Source organism: Marmota monax, unplaced genomic scaffold, assembly GCF_021218885.2.
Source record: "Marmota monax isolate L192 unplaced genomic scaffold, Marmota_monax_Labrador192_F-V1.1 WCK01_AAM20220418_F8-fsc00051, whole genome shotgun sequence".
Classification (NCBI taxonomy): domain Eukaryota; kingdom Metazoa; phylum Chordata; class Mammalia; order Rodentia; family Sciuridae; genus Marmota; species Marmota monax.
In genome coordinates, this window is record NW_026695202.1 from 9,742,610 (window position 1) to 9,764,418 (window position 21,809).

General features: G+C 57.9%; 1 protein-coding gene and 1 long non-coding RNA gene across 6 annotated transcripts in view; one reads left to right on the plus strand and one right to left on the minus strand.

Annotated features, from left to right (window-relative positions):
* Card10 (caspase recruitment domain family member 10) overlaps positions 1-9,570 on the minus strand; it is a 23,022-nt gene extending 13,452 nt beyond the window's left edge. Inside the window, exons 1-6 of one of the 3 annotated variants that reach the window (XM_046429397.2) lie at positions 9,283-9,570; positions 8,317-8,454; positions 6,658-6,983; positions 2,803-3,012; positions 1,840-1,995; positions 1,193-1,318 (exon numbers count right to left, since the gene is read on the minus strand). In XM_046429397.2, the coding sequence (XP_046285353.1) occupies positions 1,193-1,318; positions 1,840-1,995; positions 2,803-3,012; positions 6,658-6,983; positions 8,317-8,454; positions 9,283-9,517 (1,191 nt within the window). In that variant the 5' untranslated portion in view covers positions 9,518-9,570. The remainder of the gene's footprint in view (positions 1-1,192; positions 1,319-1,839; positions 1,996-2,802; positions 3,013-6,657; positions 6,984-8,316; positions 8,455-9,282) is intronic. The other 2 variants (XM_046429396.2, XM_046429395.2) reach the window with 2 other exon arrangements.
* LOC124082884 (uncharacterized) lies at positions 8,940-18,472 on the plus strand. 3 transcript variants are annotated; one of them, XR_009225396.1, is made up of 7 exons: positions 8,940-9,054; positions 12,334-12,390; positions 13,207-13,383; positions 14,667-14,901; positions 17,405-17,622; positions 17,720-17,827; positions 18,047-18,472. It is a non-coding gene; the product is annotated as an uncharacterized LOC124082884 (long non-coding RNA). The 3 variants fall into 3 exon arrangements; XR_009225394.1 differs by having other exon boundaries at positions 13,207-14,901; XR_009225395.1 differs by lacking the exon at positions 12,334-12,390 and having other exon boundaries at positions 13,207-14,901.
* Positions 18,473-21,809: the final 3,337 nt, after the last annotated feature.

Sequence of the window (21,809 nt, forward strand, 5' to 3'; positions counted from 1 at the left end):
CCAGGCGCCCCCGACCTCAAGAAAGGGGTCGGTATCAGGAACGGCTGCTATCGGGCCTGAGTGCTGGGCCCTGTGCTAAGTATCAGCTCATTTAACCCTCACTAACAGGATCAGGAACAGTATCATTACATCATTGCAGATGGGCTGACCCTGCAGCCGCGGCAAAGCTGGACTCCAACTCAAAACGTCTCCAGCAGTCCTACTGTGTGCCCTGGGCTTCGCTCCCAGTCCCGATCAGCGCAGGAGCCATGAGCCAAACCCACCCCGTTCCATCCAAAGCACTTTCCTCCACAATGGAGATGAGGGTCCCTGAGAGGCGGGCACATGGCCTGGTCCTGCCCCTCTACGGCTCTGAAGGAGTTGGGGACAGAGGCCCCAGGGCTGGGAGCAGCCTGATGATGTATATGATTGCTGGGCCTCACCCCAGACCACCTGATCAGGACACCCCAAGACGAAGCCCCAGATCTGGGGCAATTCTAACGTGTAGCCTTCTCTTCACGGGACTCAAACTTGGCCACAAATAAAACCCTCCATCCCCCCCCCAACCCTCCCCCTGGCATGGGGAGCCAGCCTCCAGAAGGCAGCAGGGGCCTGGGGCCTCAGCCCACCCCACAGCCTCCACAGGAGGCGGGGCTGCGGGGCCCAGGGACGGGGGCCAAAACTTCTCAGAATTCCTTCATCAGCAAATACTTGCAGGCACCTCCTCTGCGTTGGCCTTGTCCTTGGCATGGAAAGAACAAGGGATTCAGGCGGGTAGGACACCAGGACCAGCTTTTAAACCGACCCGGGGCTCAGGTGAGGCAGCGGGTTCTGGGCATGAGGAGGAACCCCCAGCCGCGCTCTGGCAGCAGCCTGGGGACCGCCTCGGACTCAAAGGGTGTGAGGGCTCAGCTCAGCTGCCGGGCCACGTGACCTCAGGGAGGCCGCTGACTTGGGTCCCTGGGTCCTGAGCAACCAGGGCACTCGGCCTCCGAGGGCTCCTAGGCCCCAGGACACCAGACCTGCTGCCGCCTCAGGGCTTTGCTCTCCAGCGTGCGCACGGCCCTTGTCCCTGGCTCGTGGCCTACCTGACCGTCCTACAGGGACCAGCACACCCTCACAGCCTCTCAAGTCCAGCACTGTCCACTCCCCCTCCTCCCCGGCGCCAGAACCAGCCGTGGGACCAGGGCCTGCGAGCGCAGACGGGCCTCACCTGGTCCCGCTCCTTCTCGATCTCCTCCAGCTGGGCCAGCACGGTGGCCATGCGGTGCTTGTACAGGTCGCAGTCTTTCTGCAGCGTGCGGTGCTTGAGCCGCAGGTCCTCCACCTCCTGCAGGTACTGAGGTGGGCAGGCGGGGCGGGCTCAGGCCACGGCGCCAGGGCAGGGGACGCCGACCAGCAGGCACTCCACAGGTCCAGGAAGAGAGGCCGGAGCCCTGGCCACGACGGCCCGCCTCCCCTCACTGGGCCTTAGCTGCCTCGTCTATGAACTGGAGCTGACCATAATGGTGACACCCCAGGCCAGCTCAGCCTCCACGGAAACTGCAACCTGTGGCCGCCGGACCCCTCTGCCTGTCCCCCAGCACCCGTCACCACCTGCCACATGAAAGAACTCCCCAGGATGACGTGTGGCCCCTGCTCCCCTCCCCGGCTAGGACTCCCCTCCATGGGAGCGGGGCCTGGGTCTGTTCACTAAGAGTCCCAAGTGCCACAGGGTCTCCTGTCAATGGCTGAGCCAAACGGACGCAGCGCTCTCACCCCTGCCCAGAGACGCCTGGGGAAGGCTGCGGCTGGACAGGACCCCAGGAGCCAGGCGCCGACAGAGGGCGGCGAGGCGGGCGTGCACAGAGGGGGGCGTACCTTGTCGCGCAGCTGCTCCGCCCACTGCAGCTCGCCCTGCATGGCGTGTAGCTTCTGGCACAACTCCTGCCTGCTGTCCTGCGCCTCCCGCCAGTCATGCTCCAGGATGTCCAGGAGGATGCGCTCGGAGCCCGGGGCCCCCGGCTGGCTGGCCTCCTGGGGACCAGAGTTCAGGGCCCCTCAGCATGCAGCCCCAGCATGCAGCCCCCACGGTGAGCGTGGGGGCAAGGGGCCTCAGCCCGACCCCACCCCGGCTCTGCCACCTTGGCCTGGGGCCCTGAGCTGAACCAGGTGCCCTGCGTGGCCCACAGGGACATCTGGGCTACAGAGGCGGGTGCAGCAGCTTGGATCAGCTCCCCGGGGCCTCTTCCTGAAACGACCCCTGGCCACTCCCTCGGGCCCTGGCCCCCACCTGGCATCACTAGGGAAACACACAAGCCAAGGCCTGTCCCTCCCCCTGACTAGGGTCTCCAAGGGGCTGACCCTGGGCCCCAGATCCAGCCCCAAGACCCACCCAGCCAGGTACCCCAGCCCCATGATATGCGCCGGCTCCCACCCCCACTTCTATGTGGAACCGGAGCCAGGACGAGGCCCGGCTGCCCTGACCTGCCCAGGGACACCAAGCAAAGCCTCGGGGGGCTCAACCTTCAGAGTCTCCGACTCCTCTGCAAAGTCCAGGAAGCCCAGGGCCCTCTCCCCAGGAAATGCCCGCACACAGCAGCAGGAGCAGTGTCCCAGGACTCAGAGCCCTCCGGAGGTCCCCCACAGTCCCCAGAGTGATCAGGCAGGACGAGCAGCACCGTAAGGACCCTGGGCTCAGAGGCCAGGTCAGGCGGTCGGCCAGGACTGCACCCAGACCTCCGAGCCTGGTTCTGAACCCCTTGGCTGTCCAGGCCTCGCGAGGACAGGTGAGCAGCAGGGGCACTCCCCGGGGCCGCCCAGGCCACCCGCGCCAGCCCCCACCTGCTGGAGTCCCTCCTGCAGCTCCTGCAAGGACGCCGTCAGCCGCTGGTTCTCGGCCCGCAGCTCCGAGACCAGGTCCACGCCGTCCTGCTCCTTGTCCTGGTCCTTGTCCTGGTCCTTCTCCTCGGCCCCAGGGAGCGGCCCCCTGGCCCTCCGCAGCAGCGTACACTCTTCCTCCAGCCGGCTGACCTTCAGCTTGAGCTGATCCACCTAGGGCCCGGGACAGGGGTCATCCCAGGGAGGGGCCGCGGGGAGCCACTGTGAGTTGGGGGCGCTGCTCCCAGATTCCCACAGGGGCCCTTGCGGGGGTCCTCCAGGGTACAGGTCGCAGTCTTCTGCAGCCCTGTGAGGCTGGGCTGGGCAGCTCAGATGAGGGGCTAATGGGGCGGAGGAAGGTGGGCATCAGCCCTCCTGGGGTGCTGCTGGGTGGGTGTGCTGCACTACAGCCCCCCCATCTGCCCCCGGTCCTGAGACGCTGCGTGAAATCAACTTAGCCCAGGATCAAGGTGACACAGGAGGGCCACCTGAGGTTAGGGGACCAGGGTCTGGGCCCAGCTCTGCCTCAACTGCAGGGGGCCTTGGGCAAGGCATGGCCCCTGGCTCTGCCTCCATCTCATCTGCATCGGGAGGAGGGAGGGGGACAGAGGTGGGTCTGAGGGTCTCAACCACCCCAGGAGCCGGCATGTCCCCTCCGACCCCAGCTCCAGGTGCACCCTCAACAAGATCCCGCACCACAGCCGCAGCAGAGGCCGCGGGCTCAGCCGGCCCCCGCACCCCAAGGTCCGGATTTCGGTTTCACCACCTTTAGGCTCCACCTGCGGAGCCAGCTGCCCAACTCCCTGTGCCTCAGCGTCCTCCTCAGTAAAATGGGGCCAGCCGGTCCCCTCCCCCACACCCCAAAGTTACTCCAAGAATCGAACGAGACAATGAGTGGACAGACGGTGACAGCCCCCACGGATGTGACCTGGTGACTTCGATGGTTTCATTAAACCCCAGCAGGCGGCCACCAGACGGCTGTGTGGCCCAGGGGAGGCTGGGCAGCTGGCGATGGCCGCTTGGCTGAGGGCAGACACGCGTGGCCAGCCTGCTGGATAGCGAGCGCGCTCGGCCACTGTGTGTGATCTTCCAAATTCCTGTGGTCCTGAGGGGGCCAGATGCCATGAGAGTAGAAGCAGGTGGCAGGCCAAAAAACTGAAGTCATTGTTAGGGACAGTCACAGTGACCTCTGGGGCTACGTTCTGAGTGCCAACGTCTGGTGTCTTTTAGGAGAGCCTGGCGCATCTTGGAGAGTGACCTGCTCTTCCCCAGCCCTCAGAATGGCGCCCACACCCTGCGGCTCGGGAGGCGGGGCCAGGCAGCCCATGAGCTCCCTAGGGCGCCTCCTCCACAAAGAATCACAAAGAAATCCCTGAGTCCGCATCTCCTTGCACTCACAAAACATGCTTTGTGACCCACCAGAGGACAGTCTCAAAGGCAGGCCTGGCCACGCCCTTTACGGTAAAGCACAGCCTCACTCCACAGCCTCCTGGCTGACCCTGGGCCAGCTGGCTTCCCTGATGAACTCAGAGCACTGGACACCTGCAGCTCCTGCCAACACCAGGAAATGCAGGTACATTTAATCCCAGGGCACAAACTCACTTAGCACCAAATGACAGCACTGGTCCCTCGAGTTTATGCTGCTCAGAAATAACGGCTCATTAAATTCGCACCTTATAAAACACAGTATTAAAACACAACCGCCACCCACTGCCCACGGGGGAGAGGACCCACCTGCCATGCCCAGCACCACGGACCGTTCCGTTAAAATCCAGTCACACGTGCACACCCACCACGGCAGGGGACCCAACCACAAATCCACCCAGACCACACAAGGCCAGGCGCGGCCTCTTCCAGGCCACCGCCGCCCCCCCCCCGCCCGTCCCGCCCCGGCCAGTGCTGGCCTCTCTGAGCAGCAGGTTCTTTGCTAGTCTAGAAAAAGAGGATCCCCTCTGGGTGAAAAGAGGGGATCCCACTTGCCACCCAGAACCCCTCAGTGACGCACAGGACAAGGTCAAAATTTTTTCAATCTTGGGAACTTTGAAAAAGGCTCTAATCAACTTCTCTGTGCCTCAGTTTCCCCCTCCAGAAATGGAGACGACAGCCGAGCCCCCCGCCCTGCAGCACAGGGCTGCTGTGAAGGGAGAGGGTTTGTGCCCAGAAGACATTTAAAACGAAGCCTGGTGACCCGGGGCGCTTTATTGTATTTTGCAGGGTGCGGGTACCAGGGATTAAACCCAGGGGCACCCAACCACTGAGCCCCATCCCCAGCCCTATCTTGTATTTTATTTAGAGACAGGGTCTCACTGAGTTGCTAAGGGCCTCACTTTTTCTGAGGCTGGCTTTGAACTCACAATCCTCCTGCCTCAGCCTCCCAAGCTGCTGGGATTACAGGCGTGTGCCACAGCACCCAGCCCAGGGTGCTTTATAATTGCAATGTCATCCTCATCTGTGACCTCTTGCTGAGGATGGGTAAACTGAGTCCTGGGGCGGGAAACCTCACCCAGACCAAACTGTTCATTAGTGGCAGAGCCAGGTCTGGGACACACATGGTGGCCCTGCCCACCACCCTTCAGAAAGCCTCCCCCTCATGCCAAGCACCAAGCAGAGTCCTCACCATCATCTCACAATAGCAAACTAGGCACCGACACCCTCAAGTAGGACCAGCTGCCTGGACCCTCCGACGTGTAACCTCAACACTCTGATCAGGACTCCCCTTTCCAAACCTCAACCCACCCAGCAAGCACCGAGCACCCAGTGCCCCCCACACACCAACCTTCATTCATCCACAGGAATCACCACCCCCAGCAACAACCACTGGGGGCCTGTCACCCCAGCCACTCAGGAGGGTGAGGCAGGAGGATCACGGGTTCAAGACCAGTCTCAGCAACTTAGCTAAACCCCATCTCAAAATAAAAACGAAAGGGGCTGCGGATGCAGACGCTGGCCTAGCATGCATGAGGCTCCACCCCCAGCAGTGGTGGGGAGAGAAAAAGATCGCGCTGTGGAGTCCCACGCAGCACTCCAGGAAACAGCCTACTGTGTGCTGCTGGCCCTGGCATTAGCTCATTTGTCCTTTGGACAACTCCCCGTGGCGGCTGACACTCGTATTGTTCCCTGCTAAGACCCCATAAGAAGTCACAAAATTGAGCTCGGTTTCGGGGCCTGCAGGAGGCCCCCTGGCACTGCTGGAGAGGATTAGGTGAGGTTTCACTGGACAGGGAGCAGGCAGAACAGCATCCTGGGAAGGAAGCCAGCACCACTGCCAGGTGGCCCCAGTTCAAAAGCAGGCCGCATGCCTCCTGGCCGGGAGACCAGGAGCGATCCCTGCACAGTCTGAGCCTGAGCGTCTGTTTAGCAAGGAACCTGGTGCACGGTGCTCTGGGGAGGATTAGATGACATGACGCGTGTAACTGCGTGGCACGTCGACGGCACTCGATCATCGCAACAGGCGTGGCTCCAGCCAGCAGATTTTCAGCGCTGTCTCTACCAGGCCTAGCACCTGAAATCCCCAGGCTCACAGTCGCTGAGTCCCCACAACCCGAGGTCTCTCCCCCCGGCACTGTGCACATGGGGGCGAGGTACTTTCTGGTCATGGAGGCTGTCCTGTGCACGGAGGATGTTTGAAGGCCTCTACCCACTAGATGCCACCCAGGCAGAACGTATTGGAGCTGGACCCACCGTTTGAACAACGAAGCAAGAACACGGGGTTACAGCAGGCCCAGGGCGGCTCAGGGACGCAGGCTGCCTTCCCGGGTGCCACGTGTTCCACAAAGGTCACCCCTCCGCACCTGCCCCAGCCCCGGCCCCACCACCTACCGCCAGCTGCAGGTCGCGGCTGCGCAGCACGGCTGAGTTCTTCTCCTCGCTGAGCTGGGCCAGGCGCATGGCGATCATGTAGTTCTCGTCCTTGAGCCGCAGCAGCTCCAGGCTGCCCGCCTCCCAGTCCTCCCGCAGCCGCTGGCAGCGCTCCTGGGTCTGCTGCTGCTCCCGCAGCCGCTGTTCCAAGCCGGCCCGCTCCTCCTCCAGCGCCCGGCCCCGAGCCTGCAGCTGCTGCTCCCGCTGCAGCTGGCTCTTGCGAGCTTCCCGCAGCCTCCGCACCTCCGTCATCAGGAACTGGGTCAGGCCCTCGGGTCCTTCCTCATCTGCCAGGACAGGAGACAGGACACTCAGGGGGGGACAGCAGATTACACAGAAAAAAAACAAGCGATAACACGAATAGAGAGAGATCCTGGAATATATCTTTGTAATTTGAGGATAGAGAAGACCTTCCTAAACAAAACACAAGGGGCTAGGGCTCTAGCTCAGTGGGTAGAGTGCTGGTCTCGCATGCACAAGGCCCTGGGTTCACTCCCCAGCACCCAAATAAATTAATTAATTAAATAAAGGCATTGTGTCCATCTACTAGAAAAAGTATTTGGAAAAAAAAATATCCTAAACAAGACACAAAAATCCAAACGTTACAAAAGAAAACAGACAAATTCACATAAAAATCTTTAAATCTCTGAAAAAATGAAAGATATAACCATGTTAAAAGAAAATCAAATTAAAATATAACATATACAACAAATGACTCGGTTGTTATATATAAAGAGTTCCTACAAATCAATAAGAAAAAAGCAAACAACTGAATAAAAATATGGGCAAAAACTATCCATAAGCATGTCCCAAAATAAAAGTGGCCAACAAACACAGGGAGAAAAGATCGACTGCCACTAATATTTGGTGACTTCATTTTTTTGCACTAAATATACACCTATGTCAACTCTATAAGGTAAATACTACTATGGTGTCCATCATTGCCTGACATAACATTTAAAATATACATACTCCTTGAGAAAGTCTATTTCAGAAACTCTCCCCAGTTTAGAAAGTGAGAATTGCACAAAGATGCACACACAAGGTGTTCTCAGCACCCCACAACAAAACTGGAAAAAAGAACTAGATGTCCATCAACATGGGATGGGTCACATGCACTAAGTGACAAGTTCACTAATGAACATTACGCATCTACTTAAAACAAGGGTAACAGACATGGAAAAATCACAGAAACAAGCCATTCTGAAAAACAGCCAGATACTGGACAACAGATGCCACCCCAGTGTGTGCGTGTGTGTGAACGCTAAGACAGGGGAACTCACAAAAGTGCCACCTGCAGAACAGAGCTGGAGGAAGGAGGAAAGACCTAGCTTCTCTTTTTACTGACATCACCTGGAGCCTCTAAATTCTTTACATACAAAACTATAAGCCCATGTAGGCCGGCCAATCAAGTCTGAAAACAATACTGGGCAGAGTGAGGTTAGGCTACACAGGTGGGCTCTGAACTCGGACTAACTGGAGAAGAAACCGAGCCCCACCCTCAGCCAGCCACGGGCCCCTGGGAAAACCACGTCAGCCTGTGCCTCAGTTTCCCTATCTGACCAAGAGGAATATCAGGGTGCCTCCCTGTGGTGCAGAGGCTCGGTCAGATCCACTCACCAAGGATCATGGAGCAGCGCTGGGCGGGTTCCCGGCCCGTTAGCAGCCTGAAGTGCTCCGGATAGTAGAACTCCAGTGCTTCCAGGAAGGCCTCATAGCCCCTCTTGCCCCGGCAGCGCAAGATGTCCATGAGTCGCCCTGTGGGGTGCACCCAGGGGTCAGGATGAGGGCAGCCCCCACGGGCTGCTTCTTCCCCACCATGCTTCAGGGCCCACGTTCCCCAGATTTCTGAGCTGATGACACACTCACAGGGGCCTGTCCCAACAGATCAGGGAGGAGAGCCGTCTGCCAGGCCAGGAGAGCCAGAAACCCCCTCCACAATGGCACCTGTGGAGCAGCGGCCAACACCCCCGCCCCACCCCCACCCATAGACAGATGCCGGTCAGCAATGGCCCAGAGAAACCCCTCCGTCCCCCAAAGCAGAGTACTTCTGCCCTTAGCCAGAGCCAGAATTCCACGGTGGGACTCCAGTGCCTTTGCCAGCTGTAGTTCAAAGACACCCTGGGAGGGAGGACCCCCATAAAACCGAGATGGGTCTTGAGCCCTTGAGGAAAAACAACTCTCCAAGGAGCACGTGGCACACGGGAGGGGGCAGGGGGAAACAAGAAGGCCAAAAGGCACAGGAGAGATGCCAAAGCCACCAGCTGTAACCAGGAGGTCCCAGGTCTAGCGGGCACCAGCAACCACATCCAAGCCTCTCCTCTAATGTGGGTTCGGGAAGTGAGGAGGAACCCCAAGGTAGGCAGACCCCTGGCGGAGTGGGCCCCGCGACCCACCGGGCAAGAAGAGTGGCTCGGAGGAGATGGGAGGTGGGCGCCCCAAGCAGCCCACTCCACGGACGCGGAGACTGCAGCCCAGGGAAGCAGAGCCCCGGCCCGGCGCCCCAGGTCTCCATGCGCTGCACTCAGGGATCCGTCCCGCCCGGGGAGGCCCGGCCGCGCGCGGGGCGCCGACCCCGCAGCTCACCGGTGCGGTTGACGCGGCACGGGAAGCGGTAGGTGCTCAGCACCTCTTCCTCGTCCTGCTCGTCGATGACCCGGCACTGGCGCAGATACGGCGTGAGCTTGGCCGGGTTCAGGGCGCGCGTCAGCCGGTGCCGGACGCCTTCGATCCGCTCCCACAGAGCGTCCTCCTCCGCCTCGGACCCCGAGCCGGCCGCGGGCTCCTCCTCGGCCTCCCCCGCCTCGGCCGGGCCGGGCATGGCCGCGTCCTCGGGGTCTGCGGGCGAGAGGCGCGGGGGATCGGCAGGGCGCCCGGATCCCACCCCGGGGCGCCGCCCGAGCCGCCCCGCGCGCGCCGGCCGCTGTGCGCCCCGCGCCGGACTCACCCCGCGCGCCGCGGCCTCGCGCTCCCGGCCCCGCGCTCGGGCGGCGGCTCCGCCGGCGCAAGGGGGCGGCGCCCTCGGCGACCCCGGCTCCGCCCCCGTCCCCGCGGCCGCCCGGGCCGCCCCACATCGCCGCCCGCCGCCGCCAGCGTCCGCCGCCGGCCACCCGCACGTCCGCCCTCCCGCCGTCCGGCCCGCCTCCCCCGCTTCCTGTTTCCCGCCCGCTCTCCCGGCCGGCGCGGCGGGGTCCCGGCGGCCCGCCCACACCTGCCCGGCCTCCCGCGGGGCGGGGACCGACGCTCAGGCTCACACCCTCCTGCGCGCCGCGACACACCTTCCCAGGGCCACCGCGCCCGCTGCCCACGCCCACGCCGCGCGGGCCGTTTGCTGCAGCCGCAGGCGCAACCTGCGCTGGACGATGCTAGCGCTGCGCTGGCCGCACACGCGGTGCCACACCACCCGGCGCACATGTCACAGAGCTCACGGGAGCTTAAAGTGTGGGGCTCATATAGCCGGGCACAGCGACACGCCAAGCGGCTCAGTGTCACACCAACACGCAGTGGACTCAGCTTCTACCTCACTCACAGCTCACACGCCACCACAATGGTCCCCACAGAACCTACACATCACACCAACCCTGTGCATATGCCACACACCTGGTCACAGTTCCATGCACCTCAGGGAAATGAGCTTCAAGTTTGGGGCCGGACTTCAGAAGGTCCCCTACAACGTCCCGGATTCTAGAACTTCTATGGCCCTGATCAGCTGTGGGCCACAAGGACCCTCCGTCTGGGGAGCACTGTCTGGAAGCACTGATTTCCATCAGCCCAGCCTCTTGCCTGCCAGTGACCTGTGCAAGTTTGGCCTTCCCAGACCTCTGGGTCCCCAAATAGACTGCCAGCTCTGGCACCTTCCCTCAAGCTCAGGACAGTCCCTGGGTGGGCAGAGGGCAGAGGTCATGGACATCTTGTCAAATATGGGAGTCAGATACTATCTCCATCCTGTGTGAAGTCCCATGGCACATGGGGACCAGGGTCCACACTTTCAAAGGGGTTGCCCCTGATGCTGATCCCAGAGAGGCTTGGGGGGAGTGTCTGTGGTTAAAGTCAAGTAAGTTTGAGAAATAGCTACATCTAAGCTCCTCCCCCTTTGGGAACTGGTGGTGGCTTGGCAGGATAAGGTCTGAGTCTCTCACTTACTGGTATGTGTGATACTGTCTTTGTATGCACTGGAAACTTCCAATGTGCCTACTGAAAGGGAGGGCCGGAGGGGGCGTGGAAAGACCTGTGAGTCCCCAAACCCCCTCCATACTTCTGACCTGGCTGCCTGGGTGCATGCATTACTCATCCAAGGACACAAAAGTTTTCAATCAATAAAGGCTCTGAAAAGTCCTGCCATTAAGAAATCAGAAAACACACATCCCAGTGGCCTTTCCCAACCTTGACTGACCCCAGATTTTCTTCCCCTTGTTTGCTTGTTTTCATTTTTGATGTCCCTGTTTCCATGCAGAAGAAAGGCTTGGGAAAATTCTAGTGCCAACCCATCCATTAACACAAGAGGAAACAGAAGCCCAGAAAGGGCAAGGAACCTGTCCAAATTCACACAGTGAAGCAACAGAGGATGAGGTCAGAGCCCAGCCCCTGACCTCTCTCCACCCCAGCGCTGTGTCCCTGCTCAGGCCAGGCCTCCCTCCAGGTCAGCCTTCCCTCTCCCTGGCCATCCACCCACACACGGCCCCTCCCACCAGCAGCCCTGTTCATTGTGAGTATTTTTATCTTGGCCAGGAGAACGGGGTGGAAGCCTTGGAAAATGAGTCTGTGGTTAATTATTTTCTCATCAAGAAACCTAAACAGGGTCCAGAGATTAGGCACAGAGATCAGCATGTCTGCAGAGAAGTGAGGGGACACGAGGTGGCTGGGTGCCCGTGGGTACCTGGCACTCCTGGAAATGTTGCAAAGTTGCTGGGGCACCACTCACACGTCCACGCACAGTTACACACACACACACACAGGGTCACGTGCAGACACACGCACTTGCCCTCTGTGGGCACTGAGCCAGGCAGCAGGCAGCGACCGCTCCCTAGGACAGCAGAGCCTCTGATTCTGTCTGGAGTCCCTGGGGGTCATAACACTGACCCCAACAGGTGGCTAAACATCACCTTCGGTATCGTTTTCTCGTGGGTTCTGCTGGGTCCATCTCCCCCGTTAGCCATGCCCGGAAAGCAGGGCTGCGGCAGGACACAGACTCTAGACCTCCCGCCAGGGGCCCTGGATTCTCGCCCAGGCTCCCGGCCAGGAGTGGTGTTCATCCCTGGTCCTCCATTTCCCCAGCTGCACAAGGCCAGTGGTGAGTAATCCCAGCCACACCTAGAGAGGAAAATGGCCTAGGAGCAGAGACAGTGCCCTGGAGACCTACATTTGGTCTTTGCCACATGTCCTTGGCAAATCCCTTCCCCTCTGAGTTTCCACGTCTGTGCGGTGGCATAATAGCCCAACACGGGCAGGCGTGGTGCGTCTGAGCTGAAGTTCCTCCATCTGTGAAATGGGTACAAGAACCTCAGTCCTCTTCCCAGCCCATGGTGAGGCCTGTCCCCTCATCTCAAAGTCCCCCTGTCTCACCACCTCTGGTCCCGCCCCAGATCTCCTCCTGCCAGGCTCTGAGCTACAGAGAGATCATTTCTGTTTTTTTTGCAGGGGTTAGCAACAGGGCCTCACTGTGTTGCCCAGGCTGGTCTTGAGCTCCCGGCTCAGGTAACCCTCCTGCCTCAGCCTCTGAGTAGCTGGCACTGCAGGTGTGCACCCATGTTCCTAGCTGAGAGGTGGCTTTAAAAACCAAAAGCTTCCCTCGAACTTAAAACCTCCCAAAGATTTCCCACCAAGCTAGAATAAATGCGAACTACCTCAGACCTGCCGACTGCCCTACCCTCTCCCCTCTGAATTTCCCCATCTGTGCTATGTCACTGTCCCTTGCTCTTGGCATGGGGAGGGGGCTTCTTTGATTATTCAGGTCTTGGACCAATGGAACCTCCACTTCTACCCCAGGAACAGAGCCTTTCTGGTTAGCAGGACTGGGCTGGGATGTTCCAAGAACCCTGAGGAGGAGGAGGAGGAGGAGGAGGAGGAGGAGGAGCGGTTGGAGTAGGATCCAGTAGGGGACAGAGCAGAAACCTGCAGGTCCTCATCATGACATTGACCTTCACATTAGTTAGCAGTAATATCATTTTGTTCTACTTTGTTTGTGGCACTCAGGACTGAAACCAGAGGGGCTCTACCACTGACCTACATCCCCTTTTTTTAATTCTGAGACATGGTTTGCTCAGTGGCCCAGGGCCTTGACTTTCTGAATAGCTGGGATTACCGCATATGCCTGGTGTCATATCGTATATTACCGTCGTCCACAAACCACTCACGACATCCACAGACACAGGGACCCTTTCCTTCAAGGGTGCACCTGACCCCAGAAACTTCCCCTTCTTTGGCAACCTCAGATTACATTCCAGGAATGTGGGTCTTCATTCGTCTGGTCTACGAGTGTGGGTCCTTGGTGAACCTGTCTCCCCTCCCCAGCTCCCAGACTGATGACACCTTGGGTGGCCACATTGTCACCACGAGTAGGACCTGGTGGTGTGGATGCCAGCAGAGAACTTGACACACAGCATTGTCTAGCAGGAGATTGGCAGACTGCAAAACACCCCTGACCAGAGGCCGGGTTCAACCCTCAGGACAACACAAGCTGTGGCTTGGGTCAGTTCCTCAAGGTCTCTACCACTGTGGGGAAGGGACCGGGCCCAGCCTGAGCAAGGTGGTTGCTAAATGTGCATCCTCAGTTGAATTCACCCAGCGTCGTCTCTCCCCCTCCCCATTCCCTGCCCTGTGTCCCCCAGGGCACTTCTGTGCAGGGAGGCTCCTCCTGGGACCTCCTCCATGAAGTCAGGGGACAAAGCAGGAACCACGAGCCTACTGTGCACAGTCCCAGGGTCCCAGCTAGAAGAGTCTTTCCCACCTTTTGAGATGACAGTGGCCCAGGTGAGCTGTGGGCTCCCCCGGGTGGAGACAGCAGGGGACCAGGAAACAGAGAAGCCACAGCCACGCTCCAGCATCAGGGGATTACATCTCCCAGAGAGCTGGGGACTCCAGCAGGGGCCAGAGAGTGAGATGGCCCTGTCCTCACCTTCTCTTCCCCCTTTGGCCACGCCCAGCAGCCTTGGCAAGGGGACTGGAGATGGTGACTGTGAGACCTGTGCCCACCTGGCCTTGGCAGGGCATGGGGCCAGGGGCTGGGGCAGGCTCGGAGGACACAGGGGAAGCTAAAGCTGGGCTTCTTGGCCTGGCCATCCCTCCCTGAGGCTGGGCCACCAGCCACCATCTCCACAGAGGGGGTGCTGGAGGAGGTGGCTGCCTGGGAACCCTGCCTAGGGCCCCAAATTCCAGAGAAAAGCCCAGGGAGTCATCCAGGCTGAGTCAGCAGGAGAGGGCGGGCCAGGGGGACCTGCCGCTGAGTCACTGGGGCCCCCAGGGCTGCCCTGTCTTCCTCCGCTGCCCGCCAGCCAAGAGGTCACCCAATCTGGGTTCAAATCTCAGCCCTGCCACTTCAGTGAGGTTGTGACCCTGGGGGAGACTGAAGGGAGACAGTAAGGTGGTGTCTGGTGAAATGAGTGACTACATGGAAAGTGCTCAGAATGAGGCCATGCTAGTGACAAGGCCAGACCTTATCACTGTGGGACTGCCCTGTAGACACATCTTCCAGGGTCAGGCCTTCAGTCTTCTGATCAGACCCCCCAGGTAGGTCCTCCTTTCATCCCATCGGTCAGATGACCTGGGGTGGGGCAGGTCACAGGGCTGGTGCCTGAGGACCCTGTAGACGTCCCTGTGGTGTTGCGCTCCTCCCCCACCTGCCAGCAAGTTCTCTGCCCAGGGTCCGTGCCCAGCCCCGTTTGGTGACCTGCGGACCCGAATGAATGGACCCAGAGGTTGCCCTGAGGAAATGGCCCGCCCACCACGGCTTCCCGTTATGTTTCTTGCAGCAGAAGAGGAAGCAGCCCTGGGCTCGGCACAGGGACATCGGCTGTGCCACCGGGGAACCGGCACAGCGGGCACAGCGGGCGGGGGTCGGGCAGAAGGAGCGGCCGGCAAAGAAGTCCCGGAAATGTCACCCTCGGCTCCCGAAGGGAGTCGTCGCTTGCTGTAACTTGCAGGTCCGCGCCGACGGCCGCTGGCCCCGGGTCGCCGTGACTCAGAGCCCCGCCCCCGGGAGGGGCGCAGGTGAGTGGGCGGCGCCGCCCGCGGCTGCTGACTGGTGGCCCCGGTCCGCGAGGGAACCCGGGCTTGCGTGAGACGGCGGGCGCCCTGGCCCTGAGCTCAGGCCTTCTCACGCCACCCTCGGGGCACCTGTACTATTCCAGGGACAAGGGACAGGCCGAGGCTCAGGCAGGGCGGGGTCAGAGCTGCCAAGTCCTCGTCGGCCACCGCCAGGACCTCATTGTCACTGGACTGGGGGGAGGGGGGAGCACAGGCACCTTCTTCGGCCCCGTTTTCCCCACTTGTGATACCGGAGTGACCTGAGTGACATGAGCCACAGTGTGACGTGGGGACAGGGGTGCGGGTGCTGCTTTCACACCCGTCTCTGGGCCTGAGTCTCCTCATCTGTACGTGGGGAGGATCGGGCGGTCCTGGGGACCTCATGTGCTGTCTCACACGGGGAGCCCAGTTCGGTGCCCCGCAACAGTCGGCGCCCAGAACAGCCTCCTGCTCAGGTCCCCAAATCCTCTGAGGTTCCAAACTCCTACATAACGCTACATGATATTTGCATATGGCCCGCACACAGCCTTCTAGATACCCCAACTCATCTCTAGATTACTTATAATACCTGATAAAATCAACCATTGCTATTCTCTATCATTTTTAAATTTGTATGACTTGACTCAGCCTCCTGAGTGGGAGGCTGGAGGACAGTTCAGCTCTGCTCAGGGAGTGTTCCATTGCTGCAGTTTTCCCCGTCGTGGTGGGAATTGAACCCAGAGCCTCCGGAAGGCTAGGCCGTGCTCTACCCGGAGCCACAGCCCCAGCATTTGGAGTTTTTAATGTGAACTTTTTTTCCTGACTGTTTTCAACCTGAGGTCCCTGGATGTGGAACCCGGGGATGGGAGGGGCTGGCTGTACAGGCTGCTGTGATCCCGGGACCCTGCCTGCTGGGACCACCAGCAGCCATATGTGGCAGCTCTGCCCCCAACCTCCTGCACCTCCTGGCCCTGGCCAGCCCGCCTGGACTCTGACCTGTCCCCGCTCCCCTGTCTGGAATGTTTTTCCTCCTCTTTCTCATCAGAGGCTGCTCACACTCTCGGGATCTCTGCACCTGGGTCCCCGCTCCCCTGTGGGAGGAAGGACGGTGCCCGGCTACTCAGTCTCCACCCTGCTTTCTCCTCAGCCCTTTCATCAAATGTCTCGGTTCTTTTTTGTTTGTTTTTGGAGCACTGGGGGTAGAACCCAGGGGTTCACTCATGCTGAGCAGATGCCTACCACTGAGTTACACCCTTAGCCCTTTTTATTTTTTATTTTGAGACAAGGCCTCGCTAAGTTGCTGAGGCTGGCCTCGAATTTGCCATCCTCCTGCCTCAGCCTCCTGAGCCCCTGGCATTACAGGCGTGCACCTGCTGTTTTGAGTACTTTCCCTAGATTAATACTGTGAAGTCTCAACCCAGACCTGTTCAAGAGCCCACTACTACTTCCCAGACTTTATACATGAGGAAACTGAGGCTCAAAGTCAGGTCACTTGCCCAAAGGCAGCCACTGGGAAGTGGGGGCCTGGGATTTGAACCTGGTCTGGTTGTGGAGTGGAGGGCTTCCTGGGAGAGGCGTGGGGAAGCCGGGTCTGGAGCAGTGAACAGATCCCTGACCCCTGACAGGGGAGCACATGTCTGCTACAGGGAACTAGGAATACCCAGGGGTTGCGGCCTGGGTGGAGTCGAGAGGGCGCTGGGGAAGGAGGTGCCAGGTGTTCCGCTTCTGTGTGGCTTCTTCAGGGGGATCCACCCAAAGAGAGTGTCGAGACCAGCCAGGGGCCTCTGTGTGGCTCAGGGATGTGCGCTGGGTGGGAGGCTGGGGGACAGCCCAGCCAGGCTCAGGGAGTGTCAGTGGAGACAGCTGGGGCTCCTCAGTCTCTGGTTTCCACTGTGAGGATCTGAACTTGCCTGGGGGCATCGGGACAGCCAGCTTCCACATGGTGGTTTCAAAGAGTCGGAGGAAGCCTTGCCTTTTATGATCTGGCCTTGGAAGCCAGCCAGTGTCACTTCTGTTATATTGGTCAAAAGAGTCACAAGCCCACCCAGGCTCCGGGAAAGGGGCAGACCGGAAAGAAGGCCGTCCTCTGGATGCAGGAGTGGCAAAGTCCTGCAAGAGCGCATGCGGGCCGGGAAGTTTTAGGAAATGCATCCAGTCACTGCAGGTGGCTGGGCTGGATCTAGGTGTCAGCCGTGTCCATAGTGCCAGCTGCTCTGGAGGCTGAGGCAGGAGGATCGCAAATCCAAGGCCAGCCTCAGCCACTGAGCAAGACCCATCTCAAAATAAAAAATAGAAAGGGCTGGAATGAATCTCAGTGGTAGAGCACCCCAGGGGTCAACCCCAGGACTGTAAGGAAGTTTTTTTAAAAGGTGCCATCCATGGAGCCCGTCTGCCAGGGCACAGGGGATTGGATCTGCAGGGCTCTGGGTAGGTGAGTGAGGAGATGGCCTTGCACCTCACAATATATTTTTTTTCCTTTTTATTTAAGTGTAAAACACAGGAAGGTACAGACTGTAACTCGGTGGATTTTTTTTTCTGTGCACATCCTGGTGGCCACCACCCAGGTGAAGATTCGAACTATCCCCGCACTCCAACAGCCTCCCTCACAACCTCTCCCAGTCAAGACTCCCCCTGGGGCCACCGTCCTGAACTGTCAGGGATTAATTTCACCTAGTTTCAGTCTTCCTATAAACAGAATCCTACAGGGTATGCTATTTTTTTTTTTTTTTTGGTACTGGGGATTGAACTCAGGGGCACTGGACCACTGAGCCACATCCCCAGTCCTATTTTGTGTTTTATTTAGAGACCAGGTCTCACTGAGTTGCTGAGGCTGGCTTCGAACTCACAATCCTCCTGTCTCGACCTCCCCAGCCTCTGGGATTACAGGTGTGCTCCACTGCACCGAGCCAGGGTATGCTATTTTGTGTCTGATATATTTCATTTGCCATCTTCAGTCAATGAAACTCTTTCACGTAGGTGCATCTTTTTGGTGATGGGTCATTTTCGTTGCTGTATAGTATTCCTCTGAGTGAATATACTGTTCAGTGGGCATTTTGGTGGTTCCTGCTTGGGGGCTCTAAAAAATAGTGCTACTATTAACATTCATGTTCGTTTCCTCTGGCAAACACAGATAAGCCTTGCTGTTGGCTAAACCTCCTGGAGCATCCAGACGGCTTAGTCATAGTGTAGGTACAGGCTCCGCTCCAGGAGATCTGCCCACCAGCCTTGCGACATCCTTGCACCCCGTGATTTCATGTGATTGGTGGCAGCCAGCAGCAGGCACCAGCAGCATGAGTTCCAGTCCCATCTTCGGTGATACTTGAGGATTCGGGTATTTTTAAGCTCAGCCAATCTATTGGAAGTGAACCCAGGTTTTCTAATGAAATCTTGCTGAGAAGCACACCACTGTGAACACAGATCAAAGGAGAGGTGGAACAAAACCAAATACGGGGACAGCAGGGAGCCTGGGGTTTTATCTGATTTTGTTTACTTGATATCTCTATATCCTACGGGGCGATTTTGTAGCATTCAATTAAAAGCAATGCTATAAAGCTGATATGAGCTTTTCTTTTTTAATATTTATTTTTTAGTTTTTGGTGGACACAACATCTTTATTTTATTTGTATGTGGTGCTGAGGATCGGACCCAGCGCCCCGCGCATGCCAGGCGAGTGCGCTACCGCTGAGCCACATCCCAGCCCTTATAGCAGATTTTCATGGAAGAACCTATTTGATGATCGTAAGCAGCCACCTAAGAGGTGACTGAACTAAATGACCTCAAGATTAGAGAAGCCGTGGGAAGGACTCGGCGCACACTGTCCCCTCTGCAATTAGAATTAGACCTGAACAGCTGAAGGCTGGAGGTGGTAGTGGACGCCTGTGTTCCCAGGAGCTTGGGAGGCTGAGGCAGGAGGATCGCGAGTGCAAAGCCAGCCTCAGCAAAAGCGAGGCTCTAAGCAACTCAGTGAGACCCTCCTGTCTCTAAATAAAATACAAAATAGGGCTGGGATGTGGCTCAGTGGTGGAGTGCCCCTGAGCTCAATCCTTGGTACTAAAAATAAAAAAGATTAAAAAATAAACATACTTTTCCCATATGATCTTGCAATCATGGTCCCCGGTATTTACCCAAGTAAGTGGAAAACTCGTGTCCACCCAAACACCTGTGTGCCCGTGTTAACCGCAGCCTCCTTCATAGTTGCCAGAACTTGGAAACGGCTGTACGTCCTGCCGTGGACAGGGTTGGGTGGGGGTGAACTCTCGTGGAAGGAACGGGAGGAAACTTGAATGCACTTTGCTAAGGGAAAGAAGCCGAGGACACGCTGCAGGCCGCGTGATCCCAGGCTGTGGGGTTCTGGAAAAGGCAGAGCTAGAGACAGTAGAAAGATCCGGGGCGGCGGGGGGCTTTGGGGAGGAGGAGAGGAGGTGAGCACAGAGGGTTTTTAGGAGGTGACCCCATGTTGGGTACAGGCCATGACATGTTTACCAAAACCCGCAGCCCGCACCCCAGGGGTGAAGCCTAACATAAAAGACCAGCCTCTTGGGGCAACCACGGGTCCCTGGGTTCCCGGGTCCCAAGCGCTCCATCAGACGGGTGTCCCAGGAAGCTGTGCATCACGGCCCAGGAAGGGCAGTCTGAGCCATCTCTGGGCTTCCTGCTCCCTGATACTGTGAACCCCAAAACGACTCCAAAAACTGAAGCCCAAGTTTACGACAAAACCATTTATAAGAGCATCAGAAAAACCATCAACTTCCACCAGGTTCAGAGCCTCCTGCCTGTCATCCTCAGCACCTCGGGAGGCCGAGGCAGGAAGATCGCAAGTTCAAGGCCAGCGTCAGAAATTCAGGGAGGCCCAAGCCACTTAGGAGACCCTGACTCAGAATAAAGAAAGGGAGAAAGCTGGGGATGGGCTCAGTGATATAGCGCCCCCGGGTTCAATCCCCAGTACTGAAAAGGAAAGGAATAATAATAATAACAACAACAACGACAACTTCCTAAGCATAAGTCAAACAAAAGGTGTGCCAGACCTCAACACCAAAGAGAACCTTAGCATGCCTTAGTCATCAGGAAACGAGAATCCAAACCACAGTGAGATGCCTCCACACCCACCAGGACCGATCCCCAGACCAAAAGGTACAACAAGGCTGGCCAGGGGGTGAGGGACAGTGCTGACCCTGGGGTGGGAACCCAAGGCGCAGCTCCTTTGGAAGAGAGAGGGCAGCTTCCCCCCAAGGGAGACCTACGGGTACCCCGCGACCACGGAGGGTGCGGGCCACGCCCCGCTGTCCAGCCAAGGAAAGGAAAGACGTCCTGACGCCTGCCCCCCAGGAACCCCGGACACAGCAGGCCAAGGAGAGAGGCTGACCCGACCCAGAGGCCACCGAGTGTGGGGTCCACCACGGGGGGGTCCCGCACAGAGACAGAAGTGATCACCGGTTGCCAAGGGACAGGGAAGGGGCGCGGGGGACAACTGTGACTGTGTAAGGTTTCCTTTGGGGCAAAAAAAAAATTAGATTAGATCATGGTGACGATGGCACAGCTTGGGACTACACTAAGAACCTGCGAAACTGTACACTATGAACAGGTGGGTTTCACGGTGTGTGAGTCGTATGTCGAGTTTAAACATCAATTGTGCGAAATTAAATAAGATCTAAAATCAAGGGGCTGGGGATATGGCTCAGTGGGTAGAGCGCTGGCCTCGCATGCACAAGGCCCTGGGTTCAGTCCCCAGCACCACAAAAAAAAAAAAAAAAAAAAAGACCTAAAATCCAGGGCTATGTAGTGTTCATGAACTAAAAGACTCAAGAGGTAAACGTGCCAGTTCTTCTCAAATTATAGATTTAATGCAACTCCCTCAAAATTCCAGCAATTTTTTTCCTCCTGAAATCAATAAGTTGATTCTAAAATATACATGGAAGCTGGACACGGTGACCACACACCTATGATCCCCCAACTCTGGAGGCTGAGGCAGGAGGATCACAAGTGCTAGCCTCAGCAACTTAGCGAGGCCCTGTCTCAAAACAAAAATAAAAAGGGCTGGGGATGTGACTCAGTGGTAGAGCACCCCTGGGTTCAATTCCTAGTACCAACCGATTAATCCAAAGGCTGGTGAGGGGGACGTAGAACAGAGGTGTGTAGGACACACATATACAGTCCACACGTGCACACACACACACACACAACATGCATGCAGGCCATCCCTGGAAGAATGGAAGAATGTGAAAATCTGCCATAAACATGCCTTTCATTGCTTTTTTTTTTTTTTTTGCTAGCAGGGGTTGAACCCAGGGGCACCCGACCACTGAGCCACACCCCCAGCCCTATTTTGTATTTTACTCAGAGTCAGGGTCTCACTGAGTTGCTTAGCACCTTGATTTTGCTGAGGCTGGCTTTGAACTCACGATCCTCCTGCCTCAGCCTCCCGAGCCGCTGGGATGACAGGTGTGCACCACCTGGCCTGGTTCCTTTCATTGCTTTTCGAGAAGTGGAGGCCCACATAAAGTTTTGACCCATATTTGAAGAACATTTTTCTAATTTTTAAGTAGTTTACTCACATATGAAAATGTTTAGAGAAAGACAATAAACACCAAAAAATTCTAAAACGAAGCCCAGTGTTTGGAAAATTCTCAGGAGCAGCAAGACCCACAGGGTGCCTCAGCCGCCGACCTCTGAGTGCTCCAGGCCTGTCTCATGGCCACCTCGGGGCGCTCATCTGCACCCTTCCTGGCCTACTGATGAGGAAGAGACCCCGAGAAGTCACATAGCAGCTGGAATCTACAGGTTCACACCATCCCTGAGGGCACGTCTGATTCTTGCTTGTGGGTAGGGGGATGTGGCTTTGGGGTCGCATGGCAGCTGCAGGCTGTGTGAACTTGGCAAATCGCTTCTCTGACCCT